The sequence below is a fragment of the Diadema antillarum genome, unplaced genomic scaffold, assembly GCF_040938485.1.
Source record: "Diadema antillarum isolate AM-2024a unplaced genomic scaffold, OU_Dant_1.0 scf00000039, whole genome shotgun sequence".
Lineage (NCBI taxonomy): Eukaryota > Metazoa > Echinodermata > Echinoidea > Diadematoida > Diadematidae > Diadema > Diadema antillarum.
In genome coordinates, this window is record NW_027270928.1 from 2374291 (window position 1) to 2399394 (window position 25104).

Sequence of the window (25104 nt, forward strand, 5' to 3'; positions counted from 1 at the left end):
CACACACACTATATATCTCTCTCTCTCTCCCTTAAATCCCATCAGTCACACGAACATACTTACTATTTCTAATCAGGGAATAATCTGATTAGTTTGAAGAGCTCCCCCTACCATGGGATGGGGCAGGTACAATGTTTGGAGAGGAAGTCACTCAGCGACTCCTGTGATTGGTGGAAATAAGGCAGCCCTTCCTGCCAGTGCCAGCGCATACATATATGGTGTTTAGATGTGTGTGTCTGTGTGTGTGTGTGTGTGTGTGTGTGTGCGTTTGTTTCTCTGTGTATCGTTTTTATCAAGGGTGGGGGAATGAAGTTCAGATTGGAACTTATCATACAGCTCTCACTGTTGTGGTCTTTCAGATATTAAAAGTTTGTGGACTTGCCTTAGTGCTAAATCTTCATAACACTCCTTAACTAGAGTCCAAAATACAAATTTCCTTGTGTTGGAAGGTGGTGAACGGAAGCAAGCGAGAAAGATATTGGCTGGGGTAAACCGGATTTTGACTATCCATCAGAACTGTGGAACTGGCCTGTTTATGCACTTGGTGGATGGGGAAAGATTTGGACTGTTTTTGTTCCCTTGTAAGGTGCACTAGGAGCAAACTGTGTTTATATTTTGCACCAACATTGCTTTATCTTGACAAAGAGAGTGGCAGCAGCATTCACATTTTGGAGTTTGTAGGCCTATATATGAGGGGAAGTTTATAAAAACTGTCTCCTAGCACTGAGACTGGAGTATCTCTGACATATCAGGACGTAGGTATGAGGTCACTATTTGGCAGATCCGGAGCCGAGTTTTCGTACTAGCGTTGTTTTCTTTTCCTGCCAGGAAGAGATTTCCTTGTAGTGAATGCAGTCACTAGAGCGCACCAGACCAGACTAGGCAGGCGTCATATAAAAGTCTCTATCTCCTCTTCCACAGCTCTCACTCCATTCCAGTGAAAGGCGGGACGGGCCTCACTCACCAAACAGGGAATGAGGAGGACTTTGTTTGATGCTGCTTTTGTCCATACTGAATGTGGAAGGAGTTGATCTTTGATTTCTTCATGCCTGCACTTTTTGTTCAAAATTGGACAACTGAGGAAGGAGTGGTCAACTTTGAGACCATTTTCTTGTTGATTTAATTTTCCCTGGGATTTTTATGCTACATCGTGTGACCTGAAGAGCTAGGACTAGGAGAAAAGCTGGTGAGCAGTCCAGTCCAGTCAACAGTGTCTCATCAATCTGGAGAAAGTTTACCTTGTGGGTTTGTCATCAGGAACAGAGGAGTCTTTGTCTCCGGAAGTCATCTGTTTTCTCCATCCTCGTCTCTCAAATTGATGGCAGGCAATCACAGATGATAATTGCTGTGGATTTCGTAAATGTTGGTTCATAATTCATTCATGTCATTGAGGCAGGAGCATCCTTACCCATCACTAGGGCCGCTCCTGATGGGGAATCCATGCAGCAGCTTGTGGATGCATCGTACGAACCGACGTGGCCCCAAGTAGCGATTCTGCAGCTCATCGGAATTTGTTCCTGACCCGGTCCAGTCACCCGCCATCTCTCGATTCATCCATGAAAAATTCTGTGCCCCAAAATCTCCCTGCGCCTGAATGATCATCCATCGCTCGCTCTGTCTTCACCTGAATCACGGTCTAAATTTGAGCTAAGATGTATCACCTCATCAGTTGAGTTTAATCCCTACTGCATGAGTGTCATTCATCTTCCATGCAGGAAACTCATTTCTGCCAACAGCAACACTCTTCCCCTTGTTTACAATCAGGCAAAGCAAAAGCAAAGGACAGGGAAATTGTCTGCTGTGACCATCTGCATTTCTAATTATTTTTCTTTACTCACTCTTGGTCATAACTGAACAATATTTGTTTGCCAAGAACCGCTCTGACTGGATTAATGCTTGTGCCAGATCTGGACTTTGCCTAAAGCCAAGTGTCTGGGAGAGTGTGGGTCCTCTCTATATGCCTTGACTGCTGTCTCTCTGTACTGGACCTAATCACTGATTCCGACTGCAAATGAGGATTGTACACTGCGAATCTCTGCTCCAGACTACATCTAACCTGCCTTGGCTGGGAATAAGAAGAGCTGTTAGTGTGGGAAAAAGTTTGAAACTTTTTCGTCTGCAGAGTTTGTGATAGTATCACAAGAGATACTCCATACTTTTCCAGGACCTTCAAAAAGTACTGTTTGGACATTTTGAGTATCTAGCGTTAGCAACAGTTCTGACAAAATGCCGCCTGTAATAGCAGCAATGCCTGGACGGAGGTTTTCTCTGAGGAGAAGGTAGGCATCATTTGTTGTGAATACCTCAGCTTCTTTTTTAGGCATCTTTTTGGCATCTCCCTGTAGTTTATGTGACGGTTGTATCTCCTGTACACAACTCCTTTAGAGTTTAGAACAAGGATATTATGTAGGGCCTATATGATTTTTTTCTATCTGTTTCATCAAAGGTTTCTAAGAACATAGAGCTTTCTTTTTTTTCAGCAGAACTCCTGAAAGAATATACCTGTTAACTTTTATGATATAATTCGTGAATTTAGAACAGATAGAAGAATGTCAATGAGATTACAGAAACATATCCAATCATGAATGTGAAGCTGTAGGTTCAGCAGATCATCAGCAACTCAGCTACAAGTGATGTACCTAGTCACAAAATCTGTGTTGATGTTGATTTGGATTTATGATCATTCATGTCAGTATGTTTGTTTGCTTGCTTGTTTGTTTGTTGTTGTGGCATGTGTGTGTGTTTTAGCTGGGCAATGATACTTGTGTATGAATGTAAGTATATTGCAACTGTTGCAAAGGATATATCATTCACAGGTCATATGATCTCACCTATGTATACATCCCATTGTAAAGGTTTGATTGCGAGTTGACAAATGCACTTATCATGCCGAGTTCGTGGGTTTTTTTTCCTGAAATAAGATGGCTATCTTTTGCCTTTGTTCAAGTATCATGCCAGAATATGTAAGGTTGTATGTTTACAAGGTCTATCAAACGTCATGTTTTACGTACCTTTTTGAAATTTCTGGATGAGAGGTACAATTGCTTATATTGAAGCTATTGTCAATGCAAATAATCATTTGTAATATGCTCTGTTTCAGTGCATATTCATGGCCTACCATTTCTTCTGCTTGCACTAATTTGCCGTTGAGACTTTTAATGCCATGTTGTTTTCTTTTGTGTTTCTTTTTGTGATATATAGGAGGAGGGAGATGGAGGGTCAGTTATACTGTGAGGAGCACACACCAAAGGAGAAGCCCCCAGTCAATGGAGGAGTTGCTGTAAAGGTGAGAAAGAAAATGTTCAACTGGTGACATTAGTTTGAAACTATTCCATTTATGACAAGTTGCCCCAATATATGAAGCAATTTTGGGAGGGATAGAAGGAAATAGATTTCTCTTGCTCTCAATGTAGGACATGTGTATGAGACATGTGTTAAAACACTTTGTTCATTATAATGGGATATACAACATTTAAAACTTAATTTGCAAAGTTATTATAATAGATCATTGCAAGCTCTTAAAAGAGTGATTTGTGTAACATATATCTCTTTATCAAATGGAATTGTGTGTGGATTTGGTGTAGGTTTTTTTTTTTTTTTTTGATTGGGTGCAGTTCATTATAACCATATAGGCCTACCCAATAGTTGAAATTCATTGGGAGAAATGCAAAATATGCGTCAAGTGCACCCTAAACTTAAAGTGAAGTGCATGTGGTTAGATTTTTTGTTTAATCTTCAGGTTAACCATGGCGACAAAGTCTTGTAGGTTAATGTAGAAAGCAGTATAGGGATAGTGTTTGGGAGTTACCATGATACTTGTGAAGGGAATCATCGTATCTTGGCATATCTTGGGGGCATCCGATTAAACGTATGCTATCAGTGGATCAGACATTTAGCACATTGCAGTGGGCACCAATCATTCACAAAGACCACAGCAAGCATCGGACAGAATGGGCACGTTACTGTTGCCATCGGTGATGCATATTTGGAGGGAGAAGTGTATCTTACCAAAATGTTGACAACTTTGACGGAACTGTCCATTAGCCATTAGCGCATTCTTGGGGGAGGCCATTTCGGTCCACTGCTTACAAAGTCTGGCACATTTACTACCATTCTGTTATGATACACTTGATGGGAATAGTGTGTAAAAGGGTTGGACATTTGAAGCCCATTCTGAGACTCTCCCACTCCCCGCCCCTCCCTGCTCCTTGAATATAAAAGAGGGGAGGGGGTACTGTTGACCCTTGACTCACCCACACTAAAGACAAAACATTCCATAGCCACTGGGTTATACACTCTGACTTCATCTCTTGAAATTGAAAGAAAGGCATTCACATTCAAATTATTAAAACCGATGTGAATAGCAATAGATAAACATATTCCGGAAGATTTACTTTGCTATTGTAAAAAATGACATCATTGAAATCTTTTGGTAAGCCATTTCAAACTGAACATTTATGTGAGTTTGTGATCATTATTCTGCAGTGCCAAAAATAAGCTTTTTCTGGTTGATATTGTTCTGTGATTGTGCTGTTATTGAAACTGACAGACGTGACTGGGAAGGCTTTATACCCCAGGGGAAATATCATTATCAGGGTGGAAATAGGGCTAATTTCAGCAGAGACCCAATAGCAAACACAAAGGGCATGTGATTCTGTGTTTGTTTCTTGCGTATTATGTGTATGTGTGTATGGGGAGTGTATGTGTGTGTGTGCCTGTTCAGGCACCATGGGTCAGCTGACCATGTCTAAAACCATCTATAGGGGTACTGGTAATTAAAACGCTCTCTCTGGTCAGGGTGTGTTCACAGGGCTTGTTGTGAAGAAATATCGTAGGCTCTTATCGATGGATGGATAACATTCCAACAGCCAGGGAATGTGTGCACCAGCCATGTGGGCTCCAAGTCCTTGGCTAGCATGGTGGAATATCAAGAACCAAATTACATAATGGCAGACAGTATAAACAAGCAGTGTGGCTCCATGGATGAATCTGTAATGAGCGCATGCCAGAGTTCCAGCAGACAGTTAAATCTGTGACATGCTATTTGAGAGGAAGTAATTAAGAAGAAAAAAGGGCTGGTACACCTCTACAAATAACAGCATTGAATTATTCTGTTTCTTCATCCAAAAGCAAGATGGATGCCTAGTTTCCAGTGATGTGTGTTTAATGATCTTGACACCACCTCAACAAAATATCTCTCAGTTACTGATCCTGATTAATGCTGTCTGACCCAAAGTCGGGACCTTTTGTGCTAGGTGTGGTTGAGGAGGGATCAGGTTTTAAGATATTTGAAATTCCACAATAAATGTACTGGCTGATATTGATATTGTTAGCTGTTTGTTAGAAACAAAAGTAACAATCACACAAACATTGAAAAGATTCCATTGTTTTCTGTGAGATCATGCCGGCTTTTTGAGGGGAAAATGTCATTCATTGCCATCAAGGGACATTGGAGAAATCAACCTATCCTACACTTTGTTTACACTCATTTATGGTTATATCATATGATATGTAGATGATAAAAATACAAGAGAAGTCATGTTTTTCACTGTATTTGTATGTGTATGTTTTGTTTTTTACTATGACACTTTCACTGAGAGCTTGGAAATCTTCAGTGATTCAAATGTTATTTGTGGGATATTATAATACTTGACAACCATGTGGGAGTGATATTGTTATGATGTTCATATATATACTTCATTCTATTCTAGCCCCCTGAAGGCAGTGAGTCCAATTCTCAAATTGTATTACCTGATGTGATGTCACTGCAAGCAACATAAAGATGTTGATCCTCACTTCATTAGTCATGTGCATGCATTATGACCAGTCACTGACCAGTATTTATTTAGACTATTTTATGCAATGGTAAAGACTTTGTAGCTGCATCATTCTTGCATTATACCAGTTTGAACTCTGATGAATGATCCAGCACATTTGCCATCTCCCACCACCCCCCCCCCCCCCCCCCAAAAAAAAAAGTGAACAACAAAAATTTCAATAGGGGTCTAGACAGACAGCACCTTAACAGCCTGTACACTCTGGAGGTGAATCATGAATACCACTTCCTGAAGTAGATTGCGGTACAGAGAAAATGTTCTGTGCATAGTCAGTGTTGTGGTAGCGGAAACATTCATGCAAGTCAGTTCCCCCAAAAAAAAGAAAACAAAAAGAAAAATTCTGATGGCAGTTGTGTGTGTTTGGGGGGAGGAGGGGGAGCTGGGTAGCAAATGGGTGTTGTGAATTAAAGCATCCAGTCAAACCAGTTGTCATTAGGTATAGTCCTATGCATGACATCATATTACTGCAGAAGAACAGCTACTGAAGGTCCTATCTTCATTAAATTTGTACATGGTGTGAACATCCTTGTGGTTCCATTCACATTAAATAGGAAGTAAGCCTACATTTTTTTTTGTTCACATTAGGAAAATATTGAACTGACCCCAGTATGTATTGTGGCTAAAAAATGAAAAGAAAATGTTTGTTGAACTATGCAAAATGTGTGTAGGTACATTTGTATGTCTACCAGTAAAGAGTTGTTTGAGATAGTCCTTCATAATCTGTTTAACATATGACTTGACAATTTGTGCCACAATACATTTTTCGTATCTCATTTTAACTTTCACTATGCTTTGTTAATCCACACAGAAAAACGATGCAGAACTGGACTTCTTCGAATTCCTTGAGAAGATACAGGTAAGACATTGGAAAGAAGCCAAACGTAACTCACGCTTCAAGTGTGTATTTGGCAGCAGCCCCAGAGTTTTAGAAACACTTATGCCAGCTGCTAGCATGCCAGTGAAATGGAATAGAATCAGCTCCTCAGGGTCCAGAGAGGTGGATTTAAAGGAACTAGTCAGTTTAATGATATGGATATGTAACTGTGGAAGTAAGTCAAAATTGCACTGTCTTGTGCATATGTACAAGCGTGTTTTCCCCATTGTCATAAAGAATTATTGGAGGCCTCTCACAGATTTTTTTTGTCTTGAATATTCAACATGTGACATTTATTCTCTCTCAAAAAAAAAATGTGATGCCATATATATTTAACAAGGAAATGTTAAAAAAGCAGTGTATTCTCACAACAGAAATTGGTTTCTTTTGATTTCTGTAGTTTTCCTATGCAATCTACTTCGATAGAATTTTGAAAGGTTGATAGGGCTTTCAACTCTGGAAATGAAGGGGAAGAGTTTGATTTGACATTTCTAAGGATGAAGCAACAATTCTTCATGACTGAAGCCAAAAAATAAATAAATAAATAAGAAATAGCCTTTGAGGGAAAACCTTTTGTGATTTGATTGGGGATGGCTGAATCATTTCCATTTTCCTCCAAGGTGTCATTGCACACAGTTTATTTATTTTGGGAATCACATTTATGAGGCAAACAGGGAGTGCTAATCTGCTGATGGTTGCCCAATGTCATACATTTTACAAGAAGTAAAACTTGTGTCTTGTTATGTGAGTGAGCCTAGACATGGAATCAGCTGAAATAGGCAGGAACAGGTGTTGGAGACGGAGCAAGACTGAAGCAAGCCCCACAGACAAGGCATTACAAATGAGATGATGCCTCAGATTTGACTCTTTCTGCAGCTTTAGCCCGAGCCAGGGGGATTAGATCAGTTCGCAGGGAGATTTCCTCCCTAAATCAATGCCCCCTGCCTCCTCCCTCCTCTACCCTCCCTTGTTTCCAATTCCAAAACATTCTCATCTTCAGGGTGTTCATCTAGGGTATGCTCTAAGGCTTTCTGCTGCTCAAAGTTGATTCATGTAAATTCACACGTCCCATTTTGTTTGATGTCGCAGTGCGTCGCCCAGCTTAGGTTTATTGATATTTTTGTGGATATGTGTGGTTGTTTCCTTTTTTGGTCATACTGTTGTGCATATAGGGCCTAGTAGTTTGGATATAATTTTGTATGCTTTAGGTTTAGCCATGGAGTTACATATATCTAGCAATTTGAAGTACATCTGCTGACCAGATTGGGCATTTCAGCTGGATGAATGACAAGATACATCAATGTACTACACGGGATATATACCTCTGCTTTGTAAATGAAGTTTCTGTTTTAAAAGCGGGGCTGTAGTAGAAGTTCATTGTTTCTGAATTGTGAAATCTCTTCCAGCTCTTATAGATAAAGGGAAGCTGCAGAGATTTCTGCTCGAGGGTATCATTGTAAATTTACATGGGTGGTGACTGTCACCAGACCAGAACTAATTCATTAATTGTGATGTTTCTCTTCATTGTTTTCTTCTCCCAAGTGAGTCATTAGTGGTGACAGAAATCCTCCCTGGAGGTGTTTTAAATCAAATTATGAAATCCTCACCCCCTAAGTTTGATAAACACCCAGAAGGGGTGGGTAAAACTAATACTGGGATCGCCAAGCACTAAGCGCTCTGTTTTTAGCCCCTGCCAAACACACAGAAAAAAATTTTCCTCACACATTGCGAAATACTCTTAAGGGCTTTTTACACTTGTAGAATTTTGCTTAGCCCCGGACCAACGGTGGGGCTAAGGGGGGGCCTTAGCCCCACCGTTGGTACGGGACTATCCTTAGCCCACTTTCTGTTTACACTCGTTTTTGCCAAAGTGGGCTAGCCCCACCGATAGTACGGTACTATCTGGCCCTGCAAAATAGCAGGGGTTAGCACCACAATTGCGGTGCTAGCACCGCAATTGCGGTGCCAAGCAAGTGAGTGTAAACAGAACGAAAAAATAATCCTGGGCTAAGCGACGGAGACGAAATCCGACCCTCACTGACCAATCAGAAACGAGGTAATCAAGTGCTGCCGGTGCGTGCGTGTACGTGGAAAGTCCGGGGCTAAGAAATACGAGTGTAAAAAGGTCAGTTTTCTCCTTAGCCCCGGACAAGAGATAGTACGGGACTAATTGGCGAGTGTAAAAAGCTGAAAAAATTGGTACGGGACTAACGATAGTCCTGGGTCAGAGAAAGTCCGGGGTTAAGAAACACAAGTGTAAAAAGCCCTTTAATCTTTCTGGCCAGAAATCACTGAAATTTAAAATTTTTCAGTTGACAATTTTTTAATCTGTGTGCTTGACATAAAGAAACTATTCAAAGACTACTGATCTGTCATGGGTCTACAGTGAATGCAACCTCCAAGTTCAAAGAGATGAATGATACAGTATACCTGATGACCATTGGCTGAATAGCAACAAGCTGAATGGCATTATTTAAACATGTTTGTATGAATAAAGCAGAATATGATAAACAAAGTATGAACTGAAGCTTAGCCCTCAGATACTGACACTGGTATGTAGCTTGAATGGTAAAATCCCCATGGCCTCATATCTCTACTCACCATCTCACAGTGTAAATTCTTCCCGTTCAAGTGCTTTATAAATGTTCTTCGAAATCTGAATGGTGATATCTTTGAATTCTACTTCCTCATATTCTTGGGCCTTGACTGTAGGCCCTACTCCTCTCTCCGGAACTACAACGCCCATCACTTCAACCTTTACTTCTACTGCTGCTACCACTACAGTGCCATTGATGATGATTATATGTAGTAATGTTCATAATTTACTTTTGCTGCTGCTGCTACCAACTGTTCTACTTAAAGGGAGAAATAAAATGATCAGTTAGTTAGCCGCGGTTGCTGGGATATACCTTCAAACCACAAGACACCCGTGCACACCTTACTCAGCAGCAGTGGGTTACCAGACCTGACCAGGTCTCTTTGTCATCTCAAGCTTCTTCTCTATTTATAGCCCGTCTTTGAAGACTTGTACAAGTATTCGTATAAAGCGCCATTAAGCCCTACTTCCTTAAAATCATACCTATATTTAATCCCATTTCTAGACAGATTTGCTTGGAGAAATATGGCCAAGGAGCCCTTGGGGAATTATAGCCCAATGTCCTATCTCAAGAGTAGTGCAGGCGGCAGATCACCAAGGTGCCATGTGGCAGCCATGTAGTTATCTCTCCCTTTAGACCTATCCCATTTTTTCCGGTAACTTCTTGAGAGCTCAATGTGTAATTATGTATAGACACATATTAATGTTTTAATATCTGCTTTACATATGATCATGTACATATCTTCATATTGTGATGACTACATTTTTGCCAATATGATATGCAGTGGAATGAACTAGGAATCAACCATTTTAAGATTAAGCTTTTAAACCTGTCAGTGTAATTACACAATATGTCAGCCATCTTTCAAATCCCTCCAACTCAGTCTCCTGTACCAGCAGTCAGTCATACAATGATTCACCTCAAAACTGTGAGTGAAATATTTAGTCTGTTCAAGCACTTGCCTTGAGGCAAGTATTTTACTGGCAACTGATTTGATAAATAGGGTCTGTTTGAGCTCGTAAAGTGTTAAGTGTGTGAATAAGACAAAGCACATTGTGATGGGGCCTCAAAACTCTGCATAAAGCAGAGGTGTTGTAGAACAAGCAATGTTCTGTATTTCCCACATGATCCATTTGATTTTCTAACTGTAATATGAAACCATGTCAAGGATTATTGAGTTTCCTCTTGAAATCATTAGCCTGGATTTTGCTCTGTTAGCATTGTTTATTTACTTTAAGCCTGAAGCATTTAAATGCCATTCCTCACCTCTGATTTATGGAGAGCAGGTGCAAGTTCATGCATCATTCTATTTTACAGTCCTACAATTGATTAATGTCATCAACCTATGATTGATTAGCATGTTAGCAGGGGTGTTCTAGCCAGGTCAGGGAGCTGCAGGGATGTGTGGCTGTCCCAGAGCTGCCTAGCCTGTAGTTTTCATTAGTCTGTAGGAGGCTCTGTGAAAAAAAAATAATAATAGTAATAATAAAATGAATAAAATTGTAACTCATTTTGACCTGAGACAAGAAAATGAACTTCTGCCAGATTTGGGAATCAATATTGTCCCTTGAAATGCAGGTAGTACACAAATACTCCCAGATTGGTTTTTGGAACCTCCCTTATTAAAAGGGAACTATCTTGATCTGTATGGGAAAGATATCAAGCAGTGACTGTGTTATCAGCCCTTCTGCAGCAAACAACATGTAGGATATTTGATCTGTAGTTGGCAAATGGCATTACAATCAATATTTGTGTTTTTTTCCCCCCTTTTTTTCAACGTATTTATGTATTAATTCATCTGATCACCAAGGCATTTTCTTCATCTATTAACCCGTTGAGGACGAGTCCCGAGAATATTCGAGCAGGTGTTTATGGGAAATGCGTGTTATAGCAAAATCAGCCCGTCTTCAATGGGTTAAAGGTATCTTCCGGTGTCCTCAATTTGTAGAGGTTAGAGTGACATCTTGTGTCCATGAAGTAAATGTTGTGATGGTTTTACCACAGAGCTTTTACCTAAAGTCACAATGAGCCGCTGCCTACACCACTTGTATAGTGTGAAGTATGTGGTTGAAAAATGATGGATGTCGAACTGCTCTACAGCTAGGTGAACTCTGGTCCATTAGTGATGTTGAGAATTGATCCAAGAGGGATGCTCAAAATAGTCCATTTTGACACAATCCATCTCTGTACGGGTAGGTTGTCATGGCAACTGATGTTGAAGGCACTTCCTTTTGTTTCCCTCCTTTTTCAGAGTGACAGACTTGATGAGCAGAGATGCTCTCTTCCAGTCGTCCTTCAGCCCTCTTTCAGCTCACCATCACCAAAGCCAAAGGTCAAGGCAAAACGATCCAACACAGAGAAAATCAAAGAGGTGAGTGTGAACGCATTGTCTTGTCGCCATGGAGACAGCAATGTTGCGTCATCATTGCTGCTGCCTGTTTACTTCAGTTGTACATGAGAGGCTCTATATTTAGAGAGCAATTGGCAAATATTGTTATGATGTTCGGTCATAGCAGCTCTTATTGATCAGAATCAGCAACAGGCATTGCTGTTTTCAAAATAGTTGTAGTGAATAGTTTGGTTTGGCTGAGCTAAATATATATATTGCATGGCAGGTTATGTAAATTTTAGGCAAAAAGATTTTGTTTGTCATATCTTTGCTTCTTAGAATACAATGTCAGAGAACAGTTGCATTTTGGCATTGCATTCTTTTCATGTTGGTAGAACATCTTTATTTAATTTTCTAAACCTTATATTCCTTGACAGTACTTGTTGATTTCAAAATTGTTATAGCTGTGTTGTATATAAAGAGGAAGGAAATTATAATTTCATTATATTGCATATGTTCCAAATTGTGCTGATGGCATCTTTCAATACAATGATAACACTGGTGAGATTCCAGCATGCTATTACTTCATATACCACAATCTCTCAGTGTTGTGCAGGAAATATCAGGTATACATAATTATCATTGAAGCAATTAAATTGTAATTATTTTCAATTTGTAATTCTATAGCAAGAAGTAACCAGTTATTTATAGTATTCAGATTTTCATGACTGAAACAGTAGATACCACTCGTCATCACATAAGTATGCCTGGAGTTTAGAATAGAATCAAACTACTTCCGTAGTATATTAATCTGCAAGAAAGAGGCGTGTTCTCGCCTGTGTTGTTATGCTTTGGACGTCCAATTTTATTATTTGAATAATAGTAGTATACTTCTGAGAACTAAATGCTGTAGGATTATTTTCAGGTTTTATAACTTTAAAGCCACACTAGATCTGCATGTTGCCCTCCATGTGCTGTACAAGTGAGAGATACTCTTTAAAAAAAAAAGTGACTACTTTTTAGGAAAAATATGCACAAAACCATGCAATGTGTTTTCTAGGCTGAAATGCTCTGTATTATGTCTATCTGAAATTTCATTCCATTTCCCAGCTGCTGGAAAAGGAGGGACCATACCCATCCATTCTACAGCCAGCCGATAGGGGCTACTGGATTGATGGTACCATCACACTCACAGCAGACGACAGCCGATCAGAGAAAGACTGTGACATCAGCGTGGACGAAGAATGTGGAGGCCTTGCAACATCCAGCTCCCTGAATGGCAGTCTCTCGGCGGCTGGGGATATTTCTCCATCACCATCATGTTCCTCAATTCCCTTCCCTCTTCAGCTGGAGTTTGACGACAGCAATCAGATGTACAGAAAATTCTTCCTTGGGAAGGTAAGAATCTTGTGAATGGGAATGGAACATGCTCTAGGATTCAAATTATACACAGAGATAATGCACCCCATCTTATCTACCAACCCTCTCAGCAAAAGTAAGGAGTATTTGACCCAACGTTTGATGAAGGTTTTTGCTGGGATATATTCCATCTACATTTGAAAGCTAGTGGGAGTTTTCTTCTAAATTCAGGACTTGTGATCTGTAAATGATGGTCAGGGAACTAGTCTCACACTGTTTGTTTGTGATATCATGAAAGTGGATGATGCTTACCACAAACTAGAAACCCTACACCCTTATGAGATGGTAGAAATCAGGTAAAGCAAAGGATAGACCCAAGAGGGAGGCAGTATAGTAACATGAATGACCTGAATGCTGTTCAAAAAAAAAATTTAATAACAACTTCAATGTTGATCTAAACTACCAAAACCAACATTTGATCTCCTCTTCCTTCTCATTTCTTTCTTGTGTTTGTGATAATATTTGCCTGCAGTGCTGAGAGCAAAACTAAATAAGGCATATTGAAATACTTTCCTTCATCTGACACCCATACTTGTGTTGTTGCCACCCTCAAATATCAATCTTATTGTGGTCGCTGCTTGTATTTTAGTTTCACTGTGTTTTGTTTTTGTGTACCATTTCTCTCCCTGAGAGTTCATCAGGTTAAAGTTGATTGAAGCACAGCTTACCGAAGGCTTGCTTTCCTTCATATTTTATTAACTCATTTTATCAGTGCTTATATTTTTATACTTCTTGCTCATACAACAGATATTCTGTGATGTTTTTATTTTTTATTCTTGAACACTGAAATATGAGGATCAGTATTTTTTTTCTTTACTTTCTTTTTTCACCATTGTCATGTTTCTCTCTTTTTTTAAAGCAGGGTGGGTAGGGGGTTAGTCTATTTCCTTTATTAAAAATGCTACAAATAAAAATAAAGTATATTACCTTTTCAGAGTAAAAGTGGAGCTTGTTTACTATATTGATAAAGTTGTTTTTTTTTCTTTCATCTTTGAAATAGGATCATAGCTGTTGTTCTTCATTGATATGTATATATTTTTTTCTCTCTTTTTTGTGTCTCAGTATCGATGGCACCAGTTTTGTGATTGGACCTGGTCAACAAGACTGTTTTAATATTATTTTCATGAAAGGATTACCTTTAACATTTTCATGTTTCACTTTCTTTCTTGCATTTCTGCATCACATCGGCCATTTCCAAAATTTTTTGACGAAACAGGGAACTTTCAAACTCAAGTTTCATTGTTGATGAGTGATATCGTGCCATATATCTTGGGAGTTAAATCGGTGAACTCTTGGTATTCATTTCTGAGAAAGTTAGTGTTGGCATGGACCATGTCCGCATTTTTGATTGGGTTTGTAATCATTTCCGCAAGATAGCATGATTTCCAATATGCACTTCCTGTTGGTGGCATGACGATTGAAATCGGACACAGGCAGCCGGAGATCGGAAGTAGGCATTGTTGCTAGAAGGATCTGATGACAGGAATCCAGTGTACAGTGTATATCTCATTCCATTTTTTCTTCTCTCTTTTTATCTCAGTCAAGTTACATGACAAATGCCCGTGCAGGAAATTATGATTGTGTGTCACATCTATGCCTTTTACTTCTACAAACAAAACCAAAAAACTTCCTTTTGTTTTGAGGTGTGGCTGGCACAAAATGATAAATAGCTGTGAAAAGCCAAAATGACAGATAAGTTTTACTCAGGTGCCAAGAGCAGGTGATAAGTGTGACTTTATCAACTGAACAGGTTTTGCTAGGTATGGCTGCAGCTTTTTAAGAAGGCAAGAGATTTGAGCTGCCCTTTATTCTCCAGTCACAATGCTGTAACTCCTCTTGGTAATTGTGTTCTCATTAGAGACTGTTCCTCCCTTGAAGGCAATTATCGTTCGTACGTCTGGTTCCCTTGGCCTTGTGTCCCATTCAGCAGCCTGTGTAGCTTCGTCTTGAATAGAATAATTGGCTGGGAAAGTCAATTAGCACTTATCCAATTATTTGAGATTTTATGGGTGCGGCTTGCAAAAAGCATTATTAGCTACATACAAGGTCCCGATGTCTCCAGTGGCAAATATTTTGTTTCTGTAAATACTTCAATTCTTTGCAAGAGGATGTTTTGATTTTGGTGAAAAGTTGTTTTTCAGTGTTAATTTGATTGTAAACCATATGGAAACCACAAAAATTAGAAGGGAAATTCATTTTTAGACATAAGACGTAGATTCATATGGAATTCTTTCAGAAAAACAGGAGCTGTATACCCTAAAAGATATATTTGTATAGATAGATAAAATGATAGATATAGAGATAGATGGATAGATAGATAGATAGATAGATAGATAGATAGATAGATAGATAGATAGATAGATACGTGTAGATAGATAGATAGATAGATAGGTAGAAGAACATATCCCTTGTGCTGTTTAGTATGATTCAAATCATTGCCAATATACCATTCCTCCACCTTTAAATGTATGTAACTGGAAGCAAGTTTTCGTGATCAGCCTGCTTGCTGTAATTTTTTTTTTTCAGAAAAAAAAGGTATCACTGAGTTTCATAAATTCACATTCAAGAGTTATTAGTTTTGGATTACAATGCAAAATTGAATTGTATTTCGGTTTGTTTTTGTTTTGGTCATGTTCTCACATAGAAAAAAAAATGAATTTGGATACATGTAAAATGCTGTAAATCTCCAAACTGGGCAAACCTAGACAATGCCATGAGTGTGACTCCAGGTATCCTCACATAGCCTAGTGTAGCAAGTTGCATCATTGGATTTAAAGAATACATTTTGTTTCATATGCTGTTCATATACAATGAGCAAGGCAAATTATTATATTTAAAGGTCAAGAAAGACTACTTTTTGCACCATGATGAGGAGCACCATAGTTGATATTTTTTTGTGTGTGTCCATACACAATTATAACTTCTTCTTTCTTCATCACAAAGCAAAAATTTGTCTTCAACAAATGTTAATTTTTGGTGTGACTGAAGAGGCATTAAAAGAATATTATAAGCCAGCTCTGTAACATCAGACTCACCACTCCAGAAGAAGCTCATTCTGCATGTGCTTGTCATACCCTCCCAAATACTCAAGTGGATTGTCTACACTTGGGTTGGAAGAGTTCTGAACTGTGAGTTTGTATGAGATCATGATTGTCATGGCTAGCTAGGGCTGGACACAGGAACCTCCAACTCTGATGATATTGCTGACAATCACCAAGGACTTTATATTGAAATGGGCACACTCACTCGAATAATAGACTTTTTCATTATAATAAGTATGTCCATTTGGAGAATTTACCAATTTTGTCAGGACTTGAACCCCCCACTTCAGTCTCAGTGCTGTTACAATTTAGAAAGCAGACAAAATGGATGAGAATCATAGTTTCATCTCTATCGACATCTGAGTCACCTTTTATACTGCTGCCTTACTTATCCACCCCAGACAGACCTTAAATTTCGTTATCAGTCAGGAAGGGCAGTGTAACTCTAGCATCTCTTTCTCACCTTCAACTGGCAAGACCCATTTTTGCTCTCCTCACTATGTAAAAAGATGCTGGGATTTGTGCCGAGGATGTTAATGAGACTTGTATGGCAAGTCGAGGGGTGTTGTTTTGCCCCATTGTCTTGCTGCGACATGGAAGTTCACACCTATTTACGGTTCATTATACCAACTCATTCAGTCATTAGAGCCAATAATCAGAGTTCCATATGACTCATACCAAACTTCTGCCTTGTTGTGTCTTCAGAGGTCACTTTTACCTCTTACAGACAGACTGGAGAGGCACAAGATCTTATGAGTCTTGTTTGCAGAAAGTTGGTTCAACCACTATAGGCAGTACTCTACTAATGGCCATTGGGGTCAGTTGGCCAGAGTTAACCCTTTCTGCTCCATTGAGTCAAATGTACACAAATTTTCCATACATACCTGTGGACAAGGAATAGATGTGGGACACAGAGGGTTAAAGAAAAAGCACATCACAGTTGCGCACTAGAGGTCATTTCTTCAGATAACCCAACACATTATTCCAAAACTTGTACACAAAAACTCGACAAAAGTTATATGCCCTTCTCTATTGAGAAAGTGTTCAAGGAAACCATTTCATCAGTTAGACTGATCACCCAATTAGATGAGATCGATTTGGGTAGTTATAATGATTTGTATGACACCTGTGCTTTGACTGTAAGTACTTCAACAGGATAACATTCAGACTCTGTCCAACTTGAATAAAGCGGTTGTCTTGTTATGAATGAGTCTGCCCCACTATGTTAAGCAAAAACTGATATTTTGTGTAAATAAATGAATGAAGAGGTCAGCCTAGCCCAGCTGTGATTTGGGGTTTTTGTGGCCGGAGTGTAGTAGACTCATATGAGCAAACTGCATTACCAAGCCAAGCCAAAACTACTCCTGCCCCAACCAAACCATGGACCTGCCATGCCCAAACTAATCAAATCTTGTGGTTAACTTCCGCAGAAGAAACTTTTTCCCCCACTTTCTCTCTGCGGTGTTGCTGATGGACAGGTCAGGTCATTTTGCTGCTTAGACCAAGTGTATCAGGGATTAGACTGATTAAATATGAGGGAAAAGACAGAGAATGGAATAGGTTGACCAACAGCTCATGTGCACATCTTTGACTCTTTAAGCCTCGAGCTTTGTAGAATTCAAAACTTTGGTTCTGCAGCCGAAAAATCAAACCCATTTACAAATCACAGTATACATAAACAAATAACCAATGTCAATACAAGTCACTAGTAGTACTCGTAGCTTACCAATCACAATTCATCAGGGATGCAGCAGTGTTCGGTGGGGGAAAAAAAGTTTTGGAGAAGAGACCATAAAAAAAAGAATTCACAGAAATGTAAACTCAGTTCAAAAAAATTGTCCTCAGCCCCACAGACAAAGAAAAGGGAACAAGAAATCTAGTATGAACTAATTTAATAAAGCTGAAAATGATCAAATTAGAGATGACACATTTCTCAGGCTTTGTACTATTATTCAAAAGCAGAAATCAAGCCAGTCATTAGCATTGATGTTTGTACACTTTTGTGGCCATCAGAAGAAGTGCCCTTTGTCTCTCTCCCTCTCCCTGTCTTCTTTCATCTCTCTTGATTTTTGGTATATTATTAATGTGGTGTATGCTTATGTCTACCTTTTCCCATATGGCACCAAGTAGATACCATTGATCAATACCGTTTGCTGGCCATTGCTGATCATCTATGTGGTACATAGCTGCTGTTGTTGGGGCATTTTTATGAAAAAACAAGTATGAGTCTCACCTCTTGAATTCTTGAATGAAATAATTAGATCACAGATCAACTGCAAAATGTTTAAGACCAACTTGTCATGGATTGATGCATTTTATGTAGAGGCATGTTACATATTTGTGAGATCATGATTCCAGTGATGTTTTCGATAATCACTTATGAGGTAATACTTTATCAAGTTCTGGGGTACAGGTTTTAACTTCTGAAGTTCTAGTCGGCCTGTAGAGCATGGTTGCAACAGCCTGTGGAATAGCCAATTGCTTGCAGAATAGCTATGCTTTTATTGCATTGACTATGCGAGATAGAATGTGATACAGCTTGTATTCTGCATACAGATTGCCTATTGACTGTATTGCAGTTCGGGTCTGTCAATTCCATTTTGTCAATCTGAATTCTTTTCTTGTCTCTTTGGAGCACAGAGGGGAAATTGGAAAGCTTTGTCTCCGTGTCTTCACAGTAATGAAAATTTGTTCTGGAGTTAGGGGAGAGATTTTCAGGCAGTGCACAAAGTGTGCTTGCTGCAGATACGTACATGTTTACTTTTGATGGGGAGGGGATGGGGAAGGGGTAAGGCGAAGACTTTTGGATCACAATCTCAATCTACTGGCAGGATTGAGCAATGTCTTCACCATCAGAATAAAACACCAAGGACATCACTGTGTACCATAGTTGTTGCAGGGTCGTAGAATGAATACAAGTAAAACTGCATGTGCAAGGAGAGATTGCAAAGATTTCAACATGAGGAAGATTGCGGGAACATTCTCCCCAATTGTCGTTAACTAAATCATTATCCATGTGTGATTGATGTTGTTGTTGTTGTCCTATGTTATGATTTGATTAGGATTTTTTTTGAGGGGTTGGTAGAGAGGGGAAGGACTGAATATAAAAGTAGATAGGGGGAGAGTGAGAGAGATGGAGGTGTACAGAGAAGAAGACATCACCCTTCTATGCTGCTCACTTTCGAAACACACTTTTTTTTTCCGAGGCCACCATGTCTTGGATGTACTGTCTGCAAATTGTCTGCTCTGATTTGCTGGGATGGGGGAGGATCGTGGATTGGATAATGAGGAGAGATTCGCCTGGAGAACCATTATCTAATTTGCCAATAACCTGTAATGGAGCGATGTAGTTCAAGGGTTACTCACTGGGGAGTCTGATACACCACACAAGTTGACTTCTTTTCCCTTTCTCCCCCCTTTCTGTACTTCTTTATTTTTCCCTTTTGCTGTCTATCTCTCTTTCTTTCTCTGTTTCTCTATTTCTCTATTTTTCTGCCTTTATACCAATCTATCAATATCTCTTCTTCTTCATGCCCATGTCATGCTGTCCTCTTTTCTGAGCTTGATCCAGGCATAGACCACCAGGCTACTTTGGACTCAGAGAATTATCAATATGAATGTGGTCTTGTTCTTGTCGGTGTTTTTCACACATGCTGTAAAAAAGCTTTAGTTTGTATGCCCTCCATGGTAAAGTGTGGTCTTTGAGAAAAATACTTGGGATGATATAACACATCATTCATTGCACTGCTACAAAAGTGAAATTAAAAGAGCCTCAATGTCTTTGTTTGAGATGAATCAGAGAAAGTATCAAATCTTGTTTTATCTTGCTGTAAGTTTGCCATTTTGTGTTATTGTGCATATTGGGACACCTGTGTAACCAGCACAGCCTCAAGAGCACTGCTTCAAATTGTCCATGTGTAATGTAATGTAATATTCAGAGGTAAAGCCCATGAATATAAAAGCTGTTTGCCTTCTCATAGAAAGTGAGACTTGTTTTTGTGTTCCCCTTCATATGAAATACACCATGAGCCATTCCTGAACCTTCCCTGTACTCACACATAGTCCAGACACTTGTTTGATCAAAACACATGACCATTTTCTTTTGTACTTCGGCTTTGTGTATTTGTGGGGGGAAAAAAATAATGTATTCTGAGCTGTAGCATATTTACACAGGGATTCCTAGCCTGAGTCAGAGGAGAATGCTTTGAGAAGCTTCATTTTTTTTTAGTCCTCTCTGTAGTATAACTCTACCCCACCCATACAAGAGCCAATGTAATCACAGAAATGTGTCCCTTTGTGATTTAGAAAAGGATAGCATCTAACTGTGTTACTCACTGGAGGGGAATGTGATCTAGGTGCTAAACAGTAGTGTTTTCACAAGGCAGGAATTTCAGTTCCTGAATGGCTAGACATCAGTCTACATAATATGTGAAGGTGTGTGTCTTTGTTTGAGGGGGGGGGGGGGGGGGGGGGGGGAGGGGGTTCCCACTTCAGAGTCTTAGAGACAGAAACCAGAAGTAGAGTACGGAAAGTGGGTGCTTAGAGTGCCAGAGTGGAGAGAAGAAAACTTGGAAGTAGGTCAGTGGTTTAAATCTATCACATCTCAGATTTACAGGCACATGAAAGAAGAACAGACGGGGAGGTGGTAGACTTGAGACTCAAGTTTAGATTCAGTTTAGTTTGGTTTTATTTTCAACTGTTTTATGTTGATTTTGAGGGGTGATGTGATTTTGTCTGAACTCTGAAACCAGAGGGTGCTAATTGGGGCAGCCTGAATCACAGGCCGTTAGAGGAAACTGGGGCTTACTGGGATGGTGACATGCCGCATCAGAGAGCAGACTCTGGGAGCTAGCTCTCCATGGGGATGCAGAGAACATTGGGATAAGGAGAGTAGCTTTCTGCTTCTTTTGATGATTGTCACCTTCAAAGTGGTTATCAACATATTTTCCCAGAGATGAACCTGATATTACTGTTCCTTTTCCCCCTCAGCTCTGGTATGAGAACTTGTTATTTGTTGTTTAAGTAATGTATAAATTGTTTTACAAAGTTCATATCTGTAAAATTGATATATGTATGGGTTGTTATTTTCCACAAGAGTTCAAGTAAAATATATAAAAGACATATTGTGAAGCTGTATCTGCTAGACTGAGGACATAATGGAAGATTGTTGCACCTTTGTAATTGCTACTTTCCTCATTTCACTGTAAAGAAGGAGTCTAGTGCATTGAGGTGTATTAGCTATATCACTCTCACCCCTGAGCTGTTGTGAGACAGTGTACAGGACTTGTTAATTAACACTTACAGGTATTCCAGAGTATCATGGAGGCATTCTTTGTGTTAAGTCATGCCTCGACTACTACCTCAGGTGCTCCCTGGTCTGTCTGACTTCTCGTAATTGTTGCGGGAATTGTTTATGTTTTTGTTCAAGATGGATCTGTCATGTGACAATAGCAAAACTACCTGTATAATGGTCTGGCACGTTAAATGTTCATTTCCTTAGTTGTATGATGTCAGTGCTTTTCACTTGCAACTGCTAAATCTATGCCACCCCCACCTCTCTGTTTGCACAAAAACTCAACAGAAAACAATGAGTGAAATGAGTGATTTTTTTTTTTCCCCAGTGAGACTTCATTATTTTCACAAAGCCCAGGGTGTGTCTAAAGCTTTCTATGTAAGACATTCATATCACCTAGGAATGCTGTTGTGATGATGGTATTGGCTGTAATAATTACTGAAGAAGGCTGCACAAAGTTTTTGTCTGCATTGAAATTTATGTGCCCTGTCTTCAAACTGAGCTCCTAGACTAGTATTTATATGGAGTGTCATAAAATCAAAAATTATATATATTCAGTCACCCACTCATATTTTATACATTCTGTAACAGTCTCTCACACTCTTCATGACAGTTGCCATGACAACCTATCTTCCTTGTTTCCTTATCTGCAGGAACATTTTAACTACTTTGGTCAGGATGAGGACCTTGGCCCCCTGGTGCTCTCAGTCAGACAGGAGGTCATAGGGAGTGAAGATGCCCTGAGAGTGGTCCTCCGCTCCAAGGCTGGTACTCTCCATGATGTCCTACCCATCTCCACACTGGGGGATTCCCCTGTTCCAGCCAGAATCACAAAGGTGATGATACAAAACAGCACCAATCCCCCATCTTGAAGAAATTTCTTTTTAGCACCTATGTGTGCTCAAAACATCATCCCCTTTGCTATATGCAAATACATTGTGTCAGGGACATTGCAAAGAACCCTCACTGTCAAAATATTACCAATTGCATCTTGAGAAGAAATGCATGTTAATACTAATGAAAAAAAAAAAGCCTTTGGAGTGTGTACATATCTGTATCTCAGCTGAGAAGAAAATAAATACACACAGTTTGTATGTGCATATGTATTGGTGTGGTATATTTTATTTACATTTTCCATTCTCTTTTTATGTACGAGATATTACGTCTAGAATGTGCTGAATGCATCTTATGGATATGTAGCACTAAGATCTTCAAATGTAGGAAATACTTCTAGGTTCAATAAGCCACAATTGGTTTTGCTTTGGCACTTTGACTTCCTGATTCTCATTCTTTTCTTATAAAATGTTTCTTTCTTCCAACAGACACTCTGCGACAGTATTACCACAGACAGATATCAACCAGTACTTTTTCCAAAGGTAAATGCATGCATTTGCATATTATGTGGTATTCCTCATGTGTGGATATACAATTGTAATGTGATACTTGAATGATTCTTATATTAATAGACAGATGCAATGTCAGGACATTTGTAGGTTTGTTTAGTTTTGATCTGAATAGATGTACCAGCAAAGTAAACGAACGTTATTTTTATTACCTAAGAAAACAGGAGATAACCACAGGATATACAAAAACTACTATGAAAAAGGTTCACGAGACCCAAGTAATGATGAGCTTTTTTGTTTTGTTTGGTTTGGTTTTGTTTCTTTGTTTGGTTTTTTTACTGCATGAGTTTGATGTGTGCACATTCTGCAAGTGCCTTGCCATAGCTTTCATCATGTCATACATAGACTTATTGCATTTATTTACTATTTGAGGAGACTAGGTAACATTAATATTATCATATATATTGCCTCTATGTGAACAATAGTATAGATGAGTCAGGTAAAGAAGTCTCAAGCTGATCACTCTTTTTCTGCCAAATACCAAATTATTTCTGATTTAATTTTCCCCTGAGAATGCTGTGACCACGGAAACACCCAGCAGAGAAAAGTTTACATCAATGTAGGTAATCATTTAGGACAAGTACTCATGAGTTAAGTAATTGTAAGAATTGAGAGGTGTAGAGGCTGCTGTATTAATCATGATACAATATGTTTATTGACAGTTTACATAGACAGAAACAAGCATGGACCTTGGCCCCTATCACTCGTGCTCACAAATATAGATAGTGAAAATTATCTCCATTTTCACCATAGACATTCATTACCATCTTAGTAACCCTGCCAGGTTGTACTGATAAATGCAGCACAGCGCATTTTATAATGTCTGTCTCCTTGATATCTTATCTGTATGATTCAGGGGTCAGAGCTCATTGTGAGTTACGATGAGCACTCGTTTGTCAACAAGTTCAAGTTTGGCGTTGTCTACCAGTGCTTCGGCCAGACCACGGAGGAGGAGATGTTTGGAAACAGGAACTCCAGCCCCGCCCTGGATGAGTTCCTGGAGATGCTCGGGGAGAAGGTGGAGCTGAAAAATTTCTCAGGGTGAGTGATTGGAAATAGGGACATATCTAACAGTGGTCAGCCCTACTCCAGCTATCAATGTAAACAGAGGAGTAAAGCAATCTCAACAATGTGAAACAAACCAACCATTTCTCTTTCATACCAGCCATTTGTTTGCTGCTTTATTGTGACCTGTACAGTGCACTTCCGTTATAACGAACACGATTATGTACTTTGTATTTTGTACACTGTATATGTACTTTGTAGGTGTAAATTGTCACATCATACACAGTAATAGAACATTAGATTTAAGATGTGCCCATTATTTTCATTCTTGCAGTTTCCGAGGTGGGCTGGATGTCAATCATGGCCAAACTGGAACGCATTCCATATACTGCAAGTACCATACCAATGAAATCATGTTCCATGTCTCCACAATGCTGCCCTACACAGAAGGGGATGCACAACAGGTACGTGTACATCGATTAGCCACATGTCTATCAGTCTTGAGAATGTACATTGCAGGGCTTGTGCACAGCTAGGAAACAGTCTCCGGTTGAAAAGGCAGATGAAAATTTTGATACTGTTAAAAACTAAAGTAAAACTTTCTTTTTGAATATTTGCAGTCTCAGATTTGTTGGCAAATACACTGGTAAATAGACTGTTTGTTTCTTTGATTCTCCTTACTTCTATGTATCCATTGACTTTATAGGTATACACAAAATGCTGAAGTTGCACTATTTGTTGGGGGAAGAGGAAGGAGATGATTTACTTTTATTTTTGTAAAATGTGCTCTATTCTCAACAAGCTGACAAGTCGCACTGACCTTAACAAATGGCGAGAACTGAATGCAGGAGATAAAATGCATTCATATCCTTGACTGGGACAGTTATACACAATTTAGAATTGCATGCATGTGTCATTTTAATTATTGTAATACCAAGGTGATATTGATGATATCTGTGACGAGTAGAGTACAGCTTTACTGACAGTGTTGGGAAGAGAGAACATAATTTTTGAGGGCATCATAAGTTATGGCATGAGTCGTCAGTTGACATTAAACAGTCATTATTTGTTTTGGTTTGCAGCTTCAGAGAAAAAGACACATCGGCAATGACATTGTTGCCATCATCTTCCAAGAGGAGAATACTCCATTCGTACCGGATATGATCGCCTCAAACTTCCTCCATGCCTACATCATTGTCCAGGTTATCCAACCCAACACGGACAACACCAAATACAAGGTAGGATTTGATCTACTTGTTCTCCTTGCTTTTCCTCTTCTGTCCCCTTTCTTTTTAAAAATACCAAG

The 25104-nt window shown here is 39.3% G+C and overlaps 1 protein-coding gene across 6 annotated transcripts in view; it reads left to right on the forward strand.

The window, feature by feature from the left end:
- LOC139711089 (rap1 GTPase-activating protein 1-like) overlaps positions 1-25104 on the forward strand; it is a 295166-nt gene that overhangs the window by 266212 nt on the left and 3850 nt on the right. For 5 of the 6 annotated variants that reach the window (XM_071623028.1, XM_071623043.1, XM_071623016.1 and 2 more), the window contains 9 exons: positions 3202-3286; positions 6646-6693; positions 11560-11679; positions 12748-13035; positions 22044-22226; positions 22713-22766; positions 23650-23834; positions 24133-24262; positions 24881-25036. In XM_071623028.1, the coding sequence (XP_071479129.1) occupies positions 3202-3286; positions 6646-6693; positions 11560-11679; positions 12748-13035; positions 22044-22226; positions 22713-22766; positions 23650-23834; positions 24133-24262; positions 24881-25036 (1249 nt within the window). Of the gene's footprint in view, positions 1-649; positions 2280-3201; positions 3287-6645; positions 6694-11559; positions 11680-12747; positions 13036-22043; positions 22227-22712; positions 22767-23649; positions 23835-24132; positions 24263-24880; positions 25037-25104 lie in introns of those variants that run through there. The other variant, XM_071623023.1, reaches the window with a different exon arrangement.